The sequence below is a fragment of the Pelecanus crispus genome, chromosome 17 (assembly GCF_030463565.1).
Source record: "Pelecanus crispus isolate bPelCri1 chromosome 17, bPelCri1.pri, whole genome shotgun sequence".
NCBI classification, from domain to species: domain Eukaryota; kingdom Metazoa; phylum Chordata; class Aves; order Pelecaniformes; family Pelecanidae; genus Pelecanus; species Pelecanus crispus.
Window position 1 is genome coordinate 7,526,650 of NC_134659.1, and position 14,417 is coordinate 7,541,066.

Consider the following 14,417-nt stretch of genomic DNA (forward strand, 5'->3'; position numbering starts at 1 on the left):
GTGCCCTGTGCCACCGGGACGTGCCCTGTGCCACCCCGTGCCACCCAGGGTGCCCTGTGCCACCGGGACATGCCTGTGTCACCCTGTGCCACCCCGTGACACCCAGAGTGCCCTGTGACACCCAGGGTGCCCTGTGACAGCCAGGGTGCCCTGTGCCACTGGGACGTGCCTGCGTCACCCCGTGCCACCCAGGGTGCCCTGCGTCACCCTGTGCCACCCCGTGCCACCCAGAGTGCCCTGTGACAACCAGGGTGCCCTGTGACACCCAGGGTGCCCTGTGCTACCGGGACGTGCCTGCGTCACCCTGTGCCACCCAGGGTGCCCTGCGTCACCCTGTGCCACCCCGTGACACCCAGGGTGCCCTGTGACACCCAGGGTGCCCTGTGCCACCGGGACGTGCCTGCGTCACCCTGTGCCACCCCGTGACACCCAGGGTGCCCTGTGACACCCAGGGTGCCCTGTGCCACCGGGACGTGCCTGCGTCACCCTGTGCCACCCCGTGACACCCAGGGTGCCCTGTGACACCCAGGGTGCCCTGTGCCACCGGGACGTGCCTGCGTCACCCTGTGCCACCCCGTGCCACCCAGGGTGCCCTGTGACACCCAGGGTGCCCTGTGACACCCAGGGTGCCCTGTGCCACCGGGACGTGCCTGCGTCACCCCGTGCCACCCAGGGTGCCCTGCATCACCCTGTGCCACCCCGTGCCACCCAGAGTGCCCTGTGACACCCAGGGTGCCCTGTGCCACCGGGATGTGCCTGCGTCACCCTGTGCCACCCCGTGCCACCCAGGGTGCCCTGTGACAAGCAGGGTGCCCTGTGCCACCGGGACATGCCTGTGTCACCCTGTGCCACCCCGTGCCACCCAGAGTGCCCTGTGACACCCAGGGTGCCCTGTGACAGCCAGGGTGCCCTGTGCCACCGGGACGTGCCTGCGTCACCCTGTGCCACCCAGGGTGCCCTGCGTCACCCTGTGCCACCCCGTGCCACCCAGAGTGCCCTGTGACAACCAGGGTGCCCTGTGACACCCAGGGTGCCCTGTGCTACCGGGACGTGCCTGCGTCACCCTGTGCCACCCCGTGACACCCAGGGTGCCCTGTGACACCCAGGGTGCCCTGTGCCACCAGGATGTGCCTGCGTCACCCTGTGCCACCCCGTGCCACCCAGGGTGCCCTGTGACAACCAGGGTGCCCTGTGACACCGGGACGTGCCTGTGTCACCCTGTGCCACCCCGTGACACCCAGGGTGCCCTGTGACAACCAGGGTGCCCTGTGACAGCCAGGGTGTCCTGTGCCACCGGGATGTGCCCTGTGCCACCCCATGCCACCCAGGATGCCCTGTGCCGCCGGGATGTGCCTGCATCACCCTGTGGCACCCCGTGCCACCCAGGGTGCCCTGTGCCACCGGGACGTGCCTGCGTCACCCTGTGCCACCCCGTGACACCCAGGGTGCCCTGTGCCACTGGGACGTGCCCTGTGCCCCTGTGTGCCACCCAGCATGCCCCATGCCACCAGGACATGCCCAGTGCCACCCCGTGAGACCCAGGGTGCCCTGTGTCACCAGGACATGCCCAGTGTCACCCTGTGAGACCCAGCGTGCCCCATGCCACCAGGACGTGCCCTGTGCCACCCAGGGTGCTCTGTGTCACTGGCACATGCCCTGTGCCACCCCGTGCCACCCAGGGTGCTCTGTGGCACCCAGCATGCCCTGTGCCACCCAGGGTACCCCGTGCCACCGGGACATGCCCTGTGCCACCCTGTGAGACCCAGGGTGCCCTGTGTCACCAGGACATGCCCAGTGCCACCCAGGGTGCCCTGTACCACTGGGACGTGCCCTGTGTCACCCTGTGCTACTCAGGGTGCCCTGTGCCACCAGGACATGCTGTATGCCATCCTGTGACATCCAGTGCGCCCCATGCCACCGGCATGTGCCCTGTGCCACCCTGTGCTACTCAGGGTGCCCTGTACCACCAGGATGCGCCCTGTGCCACCCTGTGCCACCCAGGGTGCCCCGTGCTACACCTACCACCCTGTGCCACCCATGGCTGACAGCACCCCGGGCCCCCCACTGGCAGCAGCGCCAGCCGGGTGCCAACGGCAAGGTGCCGCATCGCCCACCCTGTGCCACCACCACCCCGTGTCACCACCACCCCGTGCCACCATCAATCACCCTGTGCCACCATCAATCACACCGTGCCACCACCACCCTGTGCCACCATCAATCATCCCGTGCCACCATCAATCACCCTGTGCCACCACCACCCCGTGCCACCACCACCCTGTGCCACCACCACCCCGTGCCACCATCAATCACCCCGTGCCACCACCACCCCCCCGTGCCACCATCAATCATCCCGTGCCACCACCACACCGTGCCACCACCACACCGTGCCACCGTCAATCACCCTGTGCCACCATCAATCACGCCGTGCCACCACCACCCCGTGCCACCATCACCCTGTGCCACCACCACCCCGTGCCACCATCAATCATCGTGTGCCACCATCACCCCGTGCCACCACCACCCCGTGCCACCATCAATCACCCCGTGCCACCATCAATCACCCTGTGCCACCACCACCCTGTGCCACCATCACCCCGTGCCACCACCACCCCGTGCCACCATCACCCTGTGCCACCACCACCCCGTGCCACCATCAATCACCGTGTGCCACCATCACCCCGTGCCACCACCACCCTGTGCCACCACCACCCCGTGCCACCATCAATCACTCTGTGCCACCATCAATCACGCCGTGCCACCACCACCCTGTGCCACCATCACCCCGTGCCACCACCACCCCGTGCCACCATCAATCATCCCGTGCCACCATCAATCATCGTGTGCCACCATCAATCATCGTGTGCCACCATCACCCTGTGCCACCACCAACCCGTGCCACCATCAATCACCCCGTGCCACCATCAATCACCCCGTGCCACCATCAATCATCGTGTGCCACCATCAATCACCCTGTGCCACCACAACCCCGTGCCACCCCTACCCCATGCCACCACCACCCCATGCCACCACCACCCCGTGCCACCCCCACCCCGTGCCACCAGACCCCCAACGAGCACCCAGCCCCACGCGACCCCCAGCCACGGCGCCAGCCGAGACCACCCATGGGGCGACACGCGAAGCCCCCCCCCTCCCCAAACACCAGCACCCCGCCCCCTCCGCGGGGGTCCCAGCACCCGCACCCCCCGCCCCGCTCCTCCCCCCGCCCACGCACCGCCCGCTGCGCCACGGCTCCGCCGCAGAGGCCCCCCCCGCACCCCACGCTGCTGGGTGGGGGGCACCCCCGCGACACCCCCGGGACACCCCGGCACCCTTCGACCCTCGGCAGCAGGAGGGGCCGGCTGAGCCGCCCAGCGCCGCGGTGATGGGCGCGCCGTCCCGAAACACCCCCAAGCAGCCACCCAGCACTCCCCCCCCCACCAAAAAGACACAGCCCCCCCCTTGTAGCACCCACAGCAGGCCCCACGCCCCCCCCCGCAGCATCGCGGCCCGGAGCACCCCGAGGTGGGGTGGGGGGCGGGGGTCAGCCGCAGGGGGGGCGGCCGGAGGGGGGGGCGGCCGGAGGGGGGGGCGGCCGGAGGGGGCTCACCTGCGGGGCTGGGGGCCTGCAGGCTGCCCCGCTTCTTGAAGGGGTGCTTGGCCGGGGCGGCCGAGGACATGGCGGCTCCCGGGGCGGCGGCGGCGGCGGGGCTGGCGATGGTGGCGATGGGGCTGGCGATGGTGGCGATGGGGCTGGCGATGGGGCTGGCGATGGGGCTGGCGGTGGGGCTGGCGGTGGTGGCGATGGGGCTGGCGGTGGTGGCGATGGGGCTGGCGATGCTTGCCGGGGCTGGGCGGTGGGGACGGCAGCGGGGGGCGGGGGGCGGCGGGGGTCCCCGGGGGGGACTCTTACGGCGGCAGGGCGGCCCGGGCGGGCGATGGCCGCCGCTCCCTCCCCGGGTTGATGATTGATGCAGGAAACCCGGGGCTGGACCAAAGTCCCCGGCGGAGCCAGGCCGGAAGCCGGGCTGAGGAAGAGGATGGGGCGGGAGGAGGATGTGGCCGAGGAGGAGGAGGAGGAAGGTTGTCGGAGCAACCAGCCCTGCTGCGGCGCTGGGGGGGGGGGGGGGGGGCTCCGCCCGGGACGGGTGCTGTGCGCCCCGGGGATGCGGTGCTGAGCCCCTCCCCCCCCCCCCACCCCGGACAACTGGGTGTCCCCCCCGCCCAGGCAGGCATGGTGCCCAAGAGGGGTGTCAGCCCCCCGAGGAGGGTGTCGGACCCCTCCAAAATGGCAGCGGCACCGCCAGCAGCTGGGTGCCGCCCCCCCGAGATGGGCATTGTGCCCCCCCGAGACAGGGTGCTACCCCCGAGATGGGCATTGTGCCCCCCCCCCGAGACAGGGTGCCCCCCCGAGACAGGGTGCCCCCCCGAGATGGGCATTGTGCCCCCCCGAGACAGGCATTGCCCCCCCAAGACGGGGTACGCCCCCCCGAGACAGGGTGCTACCCCCGAGATGGGCATTGTGCCCCCCCGAGACAGGCATTGCCCCCCCAAGACGGGGTACGCCCCCCCGAGACAGGGTGCTACCCCCGAGATGGGCATTGTGCCCCCCCGAGACAGTCATTGCCCCCCCAAGACGGGGTACGCCCCCCCGAGACAGGGTGCTACCCCCGAGATGGGCATTGTGCCCCCCCGAGACAAAGTGCTCCCCCCCCCAAGACAGGGTGCCACTCCCCTGAGGTGGGCATTGTGCCCCCCAGAGACAGGCATTGCCCCCCCAAGACGGGGTACGCCCCCCCAAGATGGGCATTGCCCCCCCAGAGACAGGGTGCCCCCCCGAGACAGGGTGCTACCCCCAAGACAGGGTGCTACACCCCGAGACAGGGTGCCGCCCCCCAGAGATGGGCATTGTGCCCCCCCAGAGACAGGGTGCCCCCCCGAGACAGGGTGCTACCCCCCCCAAGACAGGGTGCCGCCCCCCCGAGGTGGGCATTGTGCCCCCCCGAGACAGGCATTGCTCCCCCAAGACAGAGTACCCCCCCCAAGATGGGCATTGTGCCCCCCCGAGACAGGCATTGCCCCCCAAAACAGGGTACCCCCCCCCCCCGAGATGGGCATTGTGCCCACCCCCAAGACAGGGTGCCCCCCCCCGAGATGGGCATTGTGCCCACCCCAAGACAGGGTGCCCCCCGCCCCGAGGTGGGCATCCCCCCTGTCAGAGCCGGGGCACCGCACCCCCCGACGGGCACCGCACCCCCCGATGGGCACCCTCGCCCCCGGGACGGGTGTCCCTGCCCCCCAGGGTGGGCACTGCGCCCCTCGACATGGGCCATCACCCCCCTACACCGAGACATTGGACCCCCCCCCAAAAAGACCGAGTACCCCCAAAATGGGGCATCACCTCCTCCAAGATGTGCCTGCCCCCGCCCAGAGGGGTACTGCACCCCAAAAGAGGGGACTCACACCCCCCCACACCCCGCCCCCAGACCACGCGAGGGGGGGCTGGGTGCCCTCAGCACCCACAGGGGAGGTCCCCATGGGGTAACAGCACAGGGCATGACCCCCCCAGCCCCCCCAAACCCCCCCTTTGCCCCCAGCCGAGCCGGGGCCACCATCACACAGGGGGGGGACCCCCCCCCAGAAGCAGGACCCAGCTCAGGGTCTGGGGGTGCCCCCCCCCGATCCCCCCTGTCCCTACCTGCGCCGGTGGCTCCCGGTGACACGGTCTCGAGTGCCGGGAGGCGTTTGGGGGGTGCCGGGTTGTCCCCCCCCCCGAGCCCCCCACCCCAGGCCCCTAATCCGGCACCGGAGCGGGGGGGGGGGGGGGGTATTTTTAGCAGCTGCCAGAGTGCAGGGAATGCCCCCCCCAGGGCCCATCCCCCCGCCGTGTCCCCCACCCCATCCTGCTGTCACATGGAGGGGGAGAGGGGACAGCGAGGTGACACCACCCCCAGGGCCACCTCTGTGCCAGGGGGGCGACAAGAGCCATTGGGAAGGTGGGGGGGGCAGTGGGGACCCCCAGCCTGAGCTGTGGGCGAAAGCCATGTGTCCCCCCCCCCGCACCGTCCATCCCCACCCTGTGACATTAATTGGAGCCCCTTCATCGTCCCCACCCTGTGACACCGGGTTGGGGGGCGGATGTATTTTAATTGGACCCCCTTCATTAGCGCCAAGTTCATTAGAGGCTCAGAAGGGCCTTTGTGTCCGCGGGGACAGCAGGGACAGGCTGTCCCCATGCCACCAAGGCTGGCAGGCCTGGGGGGGGGACACATGCCAGGCGGCATACGGGGACGGCAGTAAGGGGACATAAAGACCCCCGCGACCCTGCGGGGCGCAGGGATTTAGGGGACCTTAACCCCAAATGCTGGCCACCTACAGCACCTTTGGGGGGGACCCGACACCCCAGCCTGGGGCTGCCTGTGGGTGCCCCCCCCCAATGCCACCCCTGCACCCAAAATCAGCCCTGGCAGGACAGGGTGGGGGCACCCAGCTGCCCCCCGGGGGGGGTTGGAGGGGATCCCTGTGGTCCTGCCGGCCTGGGGGGACGGGTGCTGGGCTGGGGAGGGGTTGCTGAGCCCAGCAGGAGGAGGAGGAGGAGGAAGGCTGAGCGCAGGATCCCATTAAAGAGCTTAGGCGGCAGGAGGGCGAGGGGCGGCACCCAGCAGGGCAGGATTAGGGGGGGTCGGTACCCACCCGGGGTAATGAGCTCCCTTTCCCCCGCAGGAGGAACCCCCCCAGCGCCGCCGTCCCCCACCACCACCCCCGCAGCACCCGGGGACCCCGCGGCTCCCGGGGGGACACCCGCGCGAGCAGGGGGCTGCCCCCATCCCCAGTGCCAACCCAGCACATGGGGGGCACCCAGCCCACGGGCACGGGGGGAGCCCCAAACCCACAGCCCCTCCCCGAGCCATCCCGGGGGACGCAGGGGGTCCCCGTCCCCCGCGGGCAGGGGGTGGCACGCCGCCTGCCCCCTTACGTAAAGCCCCGTGCCCACCTCCCCGAGATGCTCCGTCTTTTTTTTTTTTTTTTTTTTTTTTTTCTCCTGAGCCCTAATCTTTGCCATCTTGGGCTAATTGGATTTCTTAGGTCACATGGCAAGATAAAAAGTCCCCAAATCCCACAGTCAAAAAAAATCAGGTTTTCCATGGGGAATTAAGGGAGAGAGCGGGGGGCAGCCGGCCCGTGAGGACCCAACGAGCTCTGCCTGCTGCGGGGCACCCCGGCATCGGGGCGGCGGGTACCCGGCTTGGCCTTTCGGGGCTCTTCTTTCTCCCCTGATCGCCCACCGCCCGCCCCCGGGGTGCGCGCGCTGTTCCCCGCGGAGAGCTGGAAGAGCCCGGGGACCTAGAGGAGCTCAAGGTGTTCGAGGAGGAAGACGAGGCCATGGGGAGCGGGGCCAGCGCGGAGGACAAGGAGATGGCCAAGAGGTCCAAGGAGCTGGAGAAGAAGCTCCAGGAGGATGCGGATAAGGAGGCCAAGACGGTCAAGTTGCTCTTGCTTGGTAAGGGCGGAGGGGACGTCCCCGGGAGGGCGCGGGAGATGTCCCCTGGTCCCCACCTGGCACGAGGGACCCCGCTGATGCCGGGGGGCTGCGGCTGCTGGGCAGGGGGCAAAAGCGACCAGGGAGAGGGGATGGGGACAGGGATAGGGATAGGGATGGGGATAGGGATGGGGACGGGGATGGGGATGGGGATGGGGACGGGGACGGGGACGGGGACAGGGTGTCCCCAACCCCATCAGCTCCTCGTGCTCTGCCTTTCTTCATCGCAAGGAGAGCCCCTTCCCTGCAGCTCATTAGCCCTCGTTAGCCTGATGAGTTGCCATTAGCCGGCTGAGGTGGTCCCCCCAGCTGGACGTCCCCCAGGGTTGCGCCTGGGAAGAGCCCGGGGTGGCATCAGCTTTTGGTGGCGACCAGAGGGGTGGCGGGGACGAAGGGGACAGCGTGGGGACGCGGAAGGGACCAGGACGCCGGGTCCCACCTGGGCCAGGCTGCAGCTCAGCCCAGGGGGGTCAGCGAGACCCTGAGGAGCTCCTGCCACCAGCACCCCCAAACCCTGCCGCAGGGTGCAGGGCGGGAGGGGACAGTCCCTCGGGGGACCCCCCGCACCCCGCTCGGGCAGCGGGGTGACCCCACAGGGCGGCTTCGGGGCCGCGCGGAGCAGGGACCGGCAGTGGGGGCTTAGCCAGGTGGGGGGGGCCGGGGTCAAGGCGATTAGCACCCTAATTCTAAGCAGCTTCCTGTGCTGCCCTAAGCTGCTTACAGCACCGAAGCCATCGCCGGTGGCGGGCGGGAGGCGTGGGACCCCGGGCAGCAGCAGCCCCGTGGGTCCCCACCACCCCTGGGGGTCCCCGAGCTGTGGCCCGGCTCTGGGAGCGAGGGGTGACAGGAGGTGGCAGTGGGGACGATGACACCGGCGGGGGGAGGACGCCGGTCTGGGTGTCCGTCCCGGGGAGAGCGGAGCAGGGGGGAAAGCGGCTCCAGTCCGCGCGCGGTGCCCGTCACCGTGGCGTCAGGCCGGCGCTCTGCCCTGCCCCGGCCGGCGCTAAGGTGTCCTCCCACCCTTTTCCAGGGGCTGGAGAGTCGGGCAAGAGCACCATCGTGAAGCAGATGAAGTGAGTACGGCCCAAGGACGAGGCACCCAGGTTTGGGGGGGTCACCGGGATGAGCCCCAGGGTTGGACAGCCCCAGCCAGGGCCCCCGTCACCCCCCCCACGTCACGCCGGGGGTGGCACCCTGCTGATTCCCAGGGTGGGGTGATGCTGGGGGAGGGGGGTGCGCACCCCAGGGTGCCACAGCTCGGGGCTGAGGCCGCTGTGCCCCCCGCCCAGGATCATCCACCAGGACGGCTACACAGCCGAGGAGTGCATGGAGTTCAAGGCCATCATCTACGGCAACATCCTGCAGTCCATCCTGGCCATCATCCGCGCCATGTCCACGCTGGGCATCGACTACGCCGAGTCGTCCCGCGCGGTCAGTTGGGGCGGTCGTCCCCGTCCCCCCCAAAACCTGCTGCGCCCGCCGAGGGGACGTGGGGCCGGGGACCCCCCGGAGCCGGCATCCGTAGCGGCCCCGTGCTGCACCCCCCAGCTCCTTGCCCAGCCCCGGGGGCTTTTTGGGGGACAGGGGCCACAGGTGGGACGGTGGCGAAGGGTCCCTCTTGCAGGACGACGGCCGGCAGCTCTTCAACCTGGCCGACTCCATCGAGGAGGGCACCATGCCCCCCGAGCTGGTCGACTGCATCAAGAAGCTGTGGAAGGACGCGGGGGTCCAGGCTTGCTTCGACCGAGCCGCCGAGTACCAGCTCAACGACTCGGCCGCATAGTGAGTGGGGTCACCAACTGGGGGGGGGACAAGGACGTGCCTGGGGACACCCCCGGTTGCTGAGTGCCATTTCCCACCCAGCCTGGCAAAATCAATCCCTTCCCCGATCCTGGGAATACCCTGAGGCTGCCATCCTCCATCCCACGGGGTCCGTCCTCCATCCCACAGGGTCCATCCTCCATCCCACGGGGTCCGTCCCCCATCCCGCGGGGTCCGTCCCCCATCCCGCGGGGTCCGTCCCCCATCCCACGGGGTCCATCCTCCATCCCACAGGGTCCATCCTCCATCCCACGGGGTCCGTCCCCCATCCCATAGGGTCCGTCCCCCATCCCACGGGGTCCATCCGCCATCCCGCGGGGTCCGTCCCCCATCCCACAGGGTCCATCCTCCATCCCACAGGGTCCATCCTCCATCCCGCCAGTGCCAGTGGGCTGCAGCCCCCCCCCCCCCATCAGACCTCCCAATGTCCCTGCAGGCCCACAGCCCCCCCATGACGGCGCTGCCTTGGAATCCCATGTTTGGCAGAACTTAGCCCCCCAGCCATCCCCAAAAAGCTTTTGGGATGCAGGCAGCCCCTCAGCAGCGGGTCGCAGCCCCTCAGCAGCGGGTCGCAGCCCCTCCTGTTGTCCCCCCCCAGTTATCTGAACCAGCTGGACCGGATCACGGCCCCCGGCTACCTCCCCAACGAGCAGGACGTGCTGCGATCCCGAGTGAAGACCACGGGCATCATTGAGACCAAGTTCTCCGTCAAAGACCTGAATTTCAGGTGGGTGGGTGGCCCCTCCATGACCCCCCCCCACACCTCAGCCCCAAAATGGGGAGGGGATTTGGGGTGAACCTGATGCTTCCGGGGACCACCAACCCCGCCTGGCCTAGGGACGGTCCATCACCGCATCCCTGACACCACGAGGACAGGGTGCTGGGACCATCGTGGGGGGGGTGGCAGGAGCAGATGTGTCACCCCCCCCGCCCCGTCCTTGTCCCCTCCCCAGGATGTTCGATGTGGGAGGGCAGAGATCGGAGCGCAAGAAGTGGATCCACTGCTTCGAGGGGGTGACCTGCATCATCTTCTGCGGGGCGCTGAGCGCCTACGACATGGTGCTGGTGGAGGACGACGAAGTGGTGGGTCGGGGGCCGGGGAGGTGACTGGGAATGGCTCCGCAGCCGCGGGGGAGAGGAGCCGGGTGCTCTGCGGGGGGGTTACAGAGGGAGGGGGGCCAACACCCTGTGCTGGTTGATGGTTTGGGTGATGCAGGGAAGGCGGGGGGAGATGCGGGATGGAGCTGGCTCCCACCCAGTGCCACCCAGTGAACGTGTGGGCGCTTACTCCGGCGCACAAGCAGCCCGACCAAGCTGAAACGCAGGTCATGGGGCCGCGGGTCTGCCCTCCCCGCTGCCCACGAGGAAACCCCCATCCTTCACCCCCCGTCCTTCACCCCCCGTCCTTCACCCCCCATCCTTCCAAGCAGCCACGGGCAAAGCAGCTCCCAAAGCCAACCTCCTCCGGAGAGCCACCGTCCCACCGGGGAACACTCCTGGATGCAGGAAAACCACCTGGGGAACACTCCCAGATGCAGGAAAACCACCCAGGCAAACACAAAGGAGCCGGCCCCGGCGCAGGAGGAGAGGAAGAGATGCGAACGGGTCTCGCTGAAGGAAAATCTCGCCCAGAGGCACCTCCTGCCTCGCCGTGCCCTCCAAGCGGGGCAGAAAAGCAGCGCTAAGGGGCAGCTTTCACCCTCCCGGCAAGCGGCAGCGGGGGGAAGGACGGCGCAAGGTCATTAAGCAAAGCCCTCGGGTGCCCGGCGAGGGATGCTCCAGCAGAGCCGCTGCTCCGGCACTGGGGGAAAGCAGCTTCGAGGGCGGAGGTCTGGAGAGGAGGAATGCGACAGCCCCAAACCGGGTCATTTCTCGGGAGAAATAAGGGGTGAAGACGAGCAGAGCAGGACAAGCAGGCTGCCTTCTCCCCGGCCCAGGGGACAGGGGCAAAGCATCCTTGCTGGCATCTCCCACCACGGCCGGTCCCGCCGATGCTCCCTGCTGCTCTGGGGTCCAAACGCCTTCGCCGGGAGCCGGGCCGGGGCCGGGTTCTGCTGCCCGCGGGGCTCGCCAAGGCCGGGCGGGAGCACGCAGCCCTTCCTCCGCCGGGAAGCAGCAGCGCGTGAGGCACGCGGGGCAAGGAGAGAGCATCCTTCCCATCAAAGCCCTCCAGAGAGGCTGTAACGCTTCCCCTACGCAGGACGGGGCAGGATTTGGCCAAAGCTGGCCCTGCAGGTGCCCTGCTCGCCGAGGCCTTACCGAAAAGCTGCTGCAACGGGGATCTGGACAGGACATTCCCATCATCCCCAAAGAACCTGCCCGCTGCCACACAAAGGCGAAGGAGATCCGCTTTCCCTCAGCAGGGCAGCAAAAACCCTGGGTCGGACTTAGCTCCAGCTGGATGGAGCCTTGTCCTCCCGAGGATGCCCCTGCAGCAAACTAGAAATGGCACGTCTGCTCTAAAACCAGAGCTTTTCCTTTTCCCCGCTCCTTTCCGAAGCTGCAGCCAGGGGCTGCGGTCCAGCAAGAGCATCCCGCAGCACGGCCGGGGTGAGGGGGACGGCAGCTCCATGCCCTCACCGAGCGCCTTCCAGCAGCTGTGCCGCAGGGCTGCGAGGTTTCCCCGGATAATTTCCCACCGTAAGCCCTCATTTCTGAACATCCCAGAAGCTGCCAGGAGGGAACAGAGCATTGCGCTGCCCGGAGCTGCTTAACACCACCCTGAGCAGCAGCTGGATTTAGCCGGGTTGCTCGCACCGTGGCACGGGGGCTTTTCAGAGGGGCAAGAGGGACTCTGGGTGCAGGCAGGGGACAGGCAGCAGAGCCATTTGCTGCTCCGGAGGACGGGAGCATCCCCGGCAGCCCAGGGAAAAGCTCTCATCTCGGGAATGGGGGGTTTGGGGAGCTGCAATGGCCAAAAGGGCTTTCTAAATAAGCGCTGGCGCTTGGTGCCAACGAGCCTTGTTTGCTTGCAGAACCGCATGCACGAATCCCTGCACCTATTCAACAGTATATGCAACCACAAGTTCTTTGCCGCCACGTCCATCATCCTCTTCCTCAACAAGAAGGACCTTTTCGAGGAAAAGATCAAGAAAGTCCATCTCAGCATTTGCTTCCCAGATTACGACGGTGAGTCGGTTCGATCCCCCGCCTCGAGACCCCCCCCCCCCCAACCCACGGTCTCCGGTGGGGAGTCGCGTGGTCCCAGCGCAGACGCAGCGCCTCGGGTTTGAGTTGCGCTGGGATCAAGTCCCTGGAGGTAGGAGCAGAGGAGAGGACAGCTGTGGCCTGGGGAAGGCGTTTGGAAGGATGGGAATGGGATAAAATGGCTTTTTTTAAGATTGCTTTGCTAGGTGCAGTTGCCACCCAGCCCTCCTCCTCCTCCTCCTCCTCCTCTGGAGGCAGATTTCAGATCTCGCTCTTCAAAACAAGCCTTAAGCATCCCCTGGTCCTCGCCCAGCTCCGATGGCCATCTCCCGTGGGAGCAGCTCAGCAGCAGCGTTTCCGTCCCTCCGCAGGTCCCAACACGTTTGAAGACGCAGGAAATTACATCAAGACCCAATTCCTTGATCTCAACATGCGAAAGGACGTGAAGGAGATCTACAGCCACATGACCTGTGCCACAGACACGCAGAACGTCAAATTCGTCTTTGACGCCGTCACGGATGTCATCATCAAAGAGAACCTCAAGGACTGCGGCCTCTTCTGAGCCCTTGGGTGGCAGGTAGGCGCCGGCAGGCTTCGGTTACGAGCAAACGGTGATTTAAGCGCAAAAAAGTGGCCGGGGAAGGGGAGGGGATGAGGATGCGGCAGAGCCCGCTGCATCCCGCTCCATCCAGCTGCATCCCGCTCCATCTCGCTGCATCCTGCTCCATCCCGCTGCATCCCGCTCCGCAGGGCGGCGGGACGTGGGTGACCCCCGGCTTTGCCATCAAGCGCGGTCAATCTGGAAATCTCTGCCCGCGGAGCAGGGGAGGGGGGGACGCGCTGGGACCGCCAGGCCCGGGGGGCTTTGGGGTCCCGCCGGCCTTCGGTGCCCTCCCGCGGCGGGGCGGGCTCGGCCCGGTTACTGTTTGACCTGGTTTTGTCAGGCGGCTTCGCACCCTCGCACGCGGAGAGAGGTGAAACCAGCAGATTAGCGCCCGAATTACGCGCCTGAGCGAGATCAAGCCGCTTGATCTCAGGGCCTCCGGTTGCCACGCCGCGGTTTGCAGCCGGGCTGGGAGGCCGTCGCCCAGCCTCGGCGCGCGGGAGTAGCCCCAGCGGCACCCAAGCGCAGCGGGGAGCGGGCGCGGGGATCCCGTGCCACGCTCGGCTTCACCGGGCCTTTTAGCTCGTCGCCGTGAAGGTTCACAGAATCACAGAATTGTTGAGGTTGGAGAAGACCTTTAAGATCATCCAGTCCAACCATTAACCTAACACTGCCAAGTCCACCACTAAACCAATTAAGGCCTGCTACTAGGAAGAAAATTAACTCTATCCCAGCCGAAACCAGGACAAATAATAATTAATTTCATGTTTCCTGGCTTGGTGGCTGGATTATTTTTGAATGAAAGTAAAACTAGGAATCATTAAGGTTGGAAAAAATCTCTAAGGTCATCAGCCCAACCATCAACCCAACACCCCCATGCCCACTAAACCACGTCCCAAAGTGCCACATCTACCCGTTTTTTGAACCCCTCCAGGGATGGGGACTCCACCACCTCTCTGGGCAGCCTGGTCCAATGCTTGGCCTCTCTTTCCGTAAAGAAATTGTCCCTAATCATAGAATCATCAAATCGTTGAGGTTGGAAAAGCCCTTTAAGATCATCCAGTCCAACCATTAACCTAACACTACCAAGTCCACCACTAAACCAGTTAAGGGCACAGTAGCAATTTCATGTTTCCTGGCTTGGTGTCTGGATTATTTTTAATCAAAGTAAAAACTAGGAATCATTAAGGTTGGAAAGGATCTCTAAGATCATCAGCCCAACCATCAACCCAACACCCCCCATGCCCACTAAACCATGTCCCAAAGTGCCACCTCTGCCCGTTTTTTGAACCCCTCCAGGGATGGGGA

At 67.0% G+C, this 14,417-nt stretch overlaps 1 protein-coding gene across 1 annotated transcript; it reads left to right on the forward strand.

Moving 5' to 3' along the window:
- The first annotated feature begins 7,380 nt into the window (after nucleotides 1–7,380).
- Nucleotides 7,381–13,067, forward strand: GNAT2 (G protein subunit alpha transducin 2). Its single transcript, XM_075722346.1, has 8 exons — nucleotides 7,381–7,498; nucleotides 8,568–8,610; nucleotides 8,827–8,968; nucleotides 9,162–9,319; nucleotides 9,957–10,085; nucleotides 10,312–10,441; nucleotides 12,334–12,487; nucleotides 12,877–13,067. Exons 1-8 carry the CDS (start codon nucleotides 7,381–7,383, stop codon nucleotides 13,065–13,067), a joined length of 1,065 nt encoding a protein of 354 aa, XP_075578461.1.
- Nucleotides 13,068–14,417: the final 1,350 nt, after the last annotated feature.

Coding starts and splice junctions, on each gene's coding strand:
- GNAT2 (XM_075722346.1), top strand. CDS start 7,381: ATGGGGAGCGGGGCCAGCGCGGAGGACAAGGAGATGGCCAAGAGGTCC. Junction 10,442..12,333: donor TGGTGGAGGACGACGAAGTG/GTGGGTCGGGGG, acceptor GTTTGCTTGCAG/AACCGCATGCACGAATCCCT. Junction 12,488..12,876: donor TTGCTTCCCAGATTACGACG/GTGAGTCGGTTC, acceptor GTCCCTCCGCAG/GTCCCAACACGTTTGAAGAC.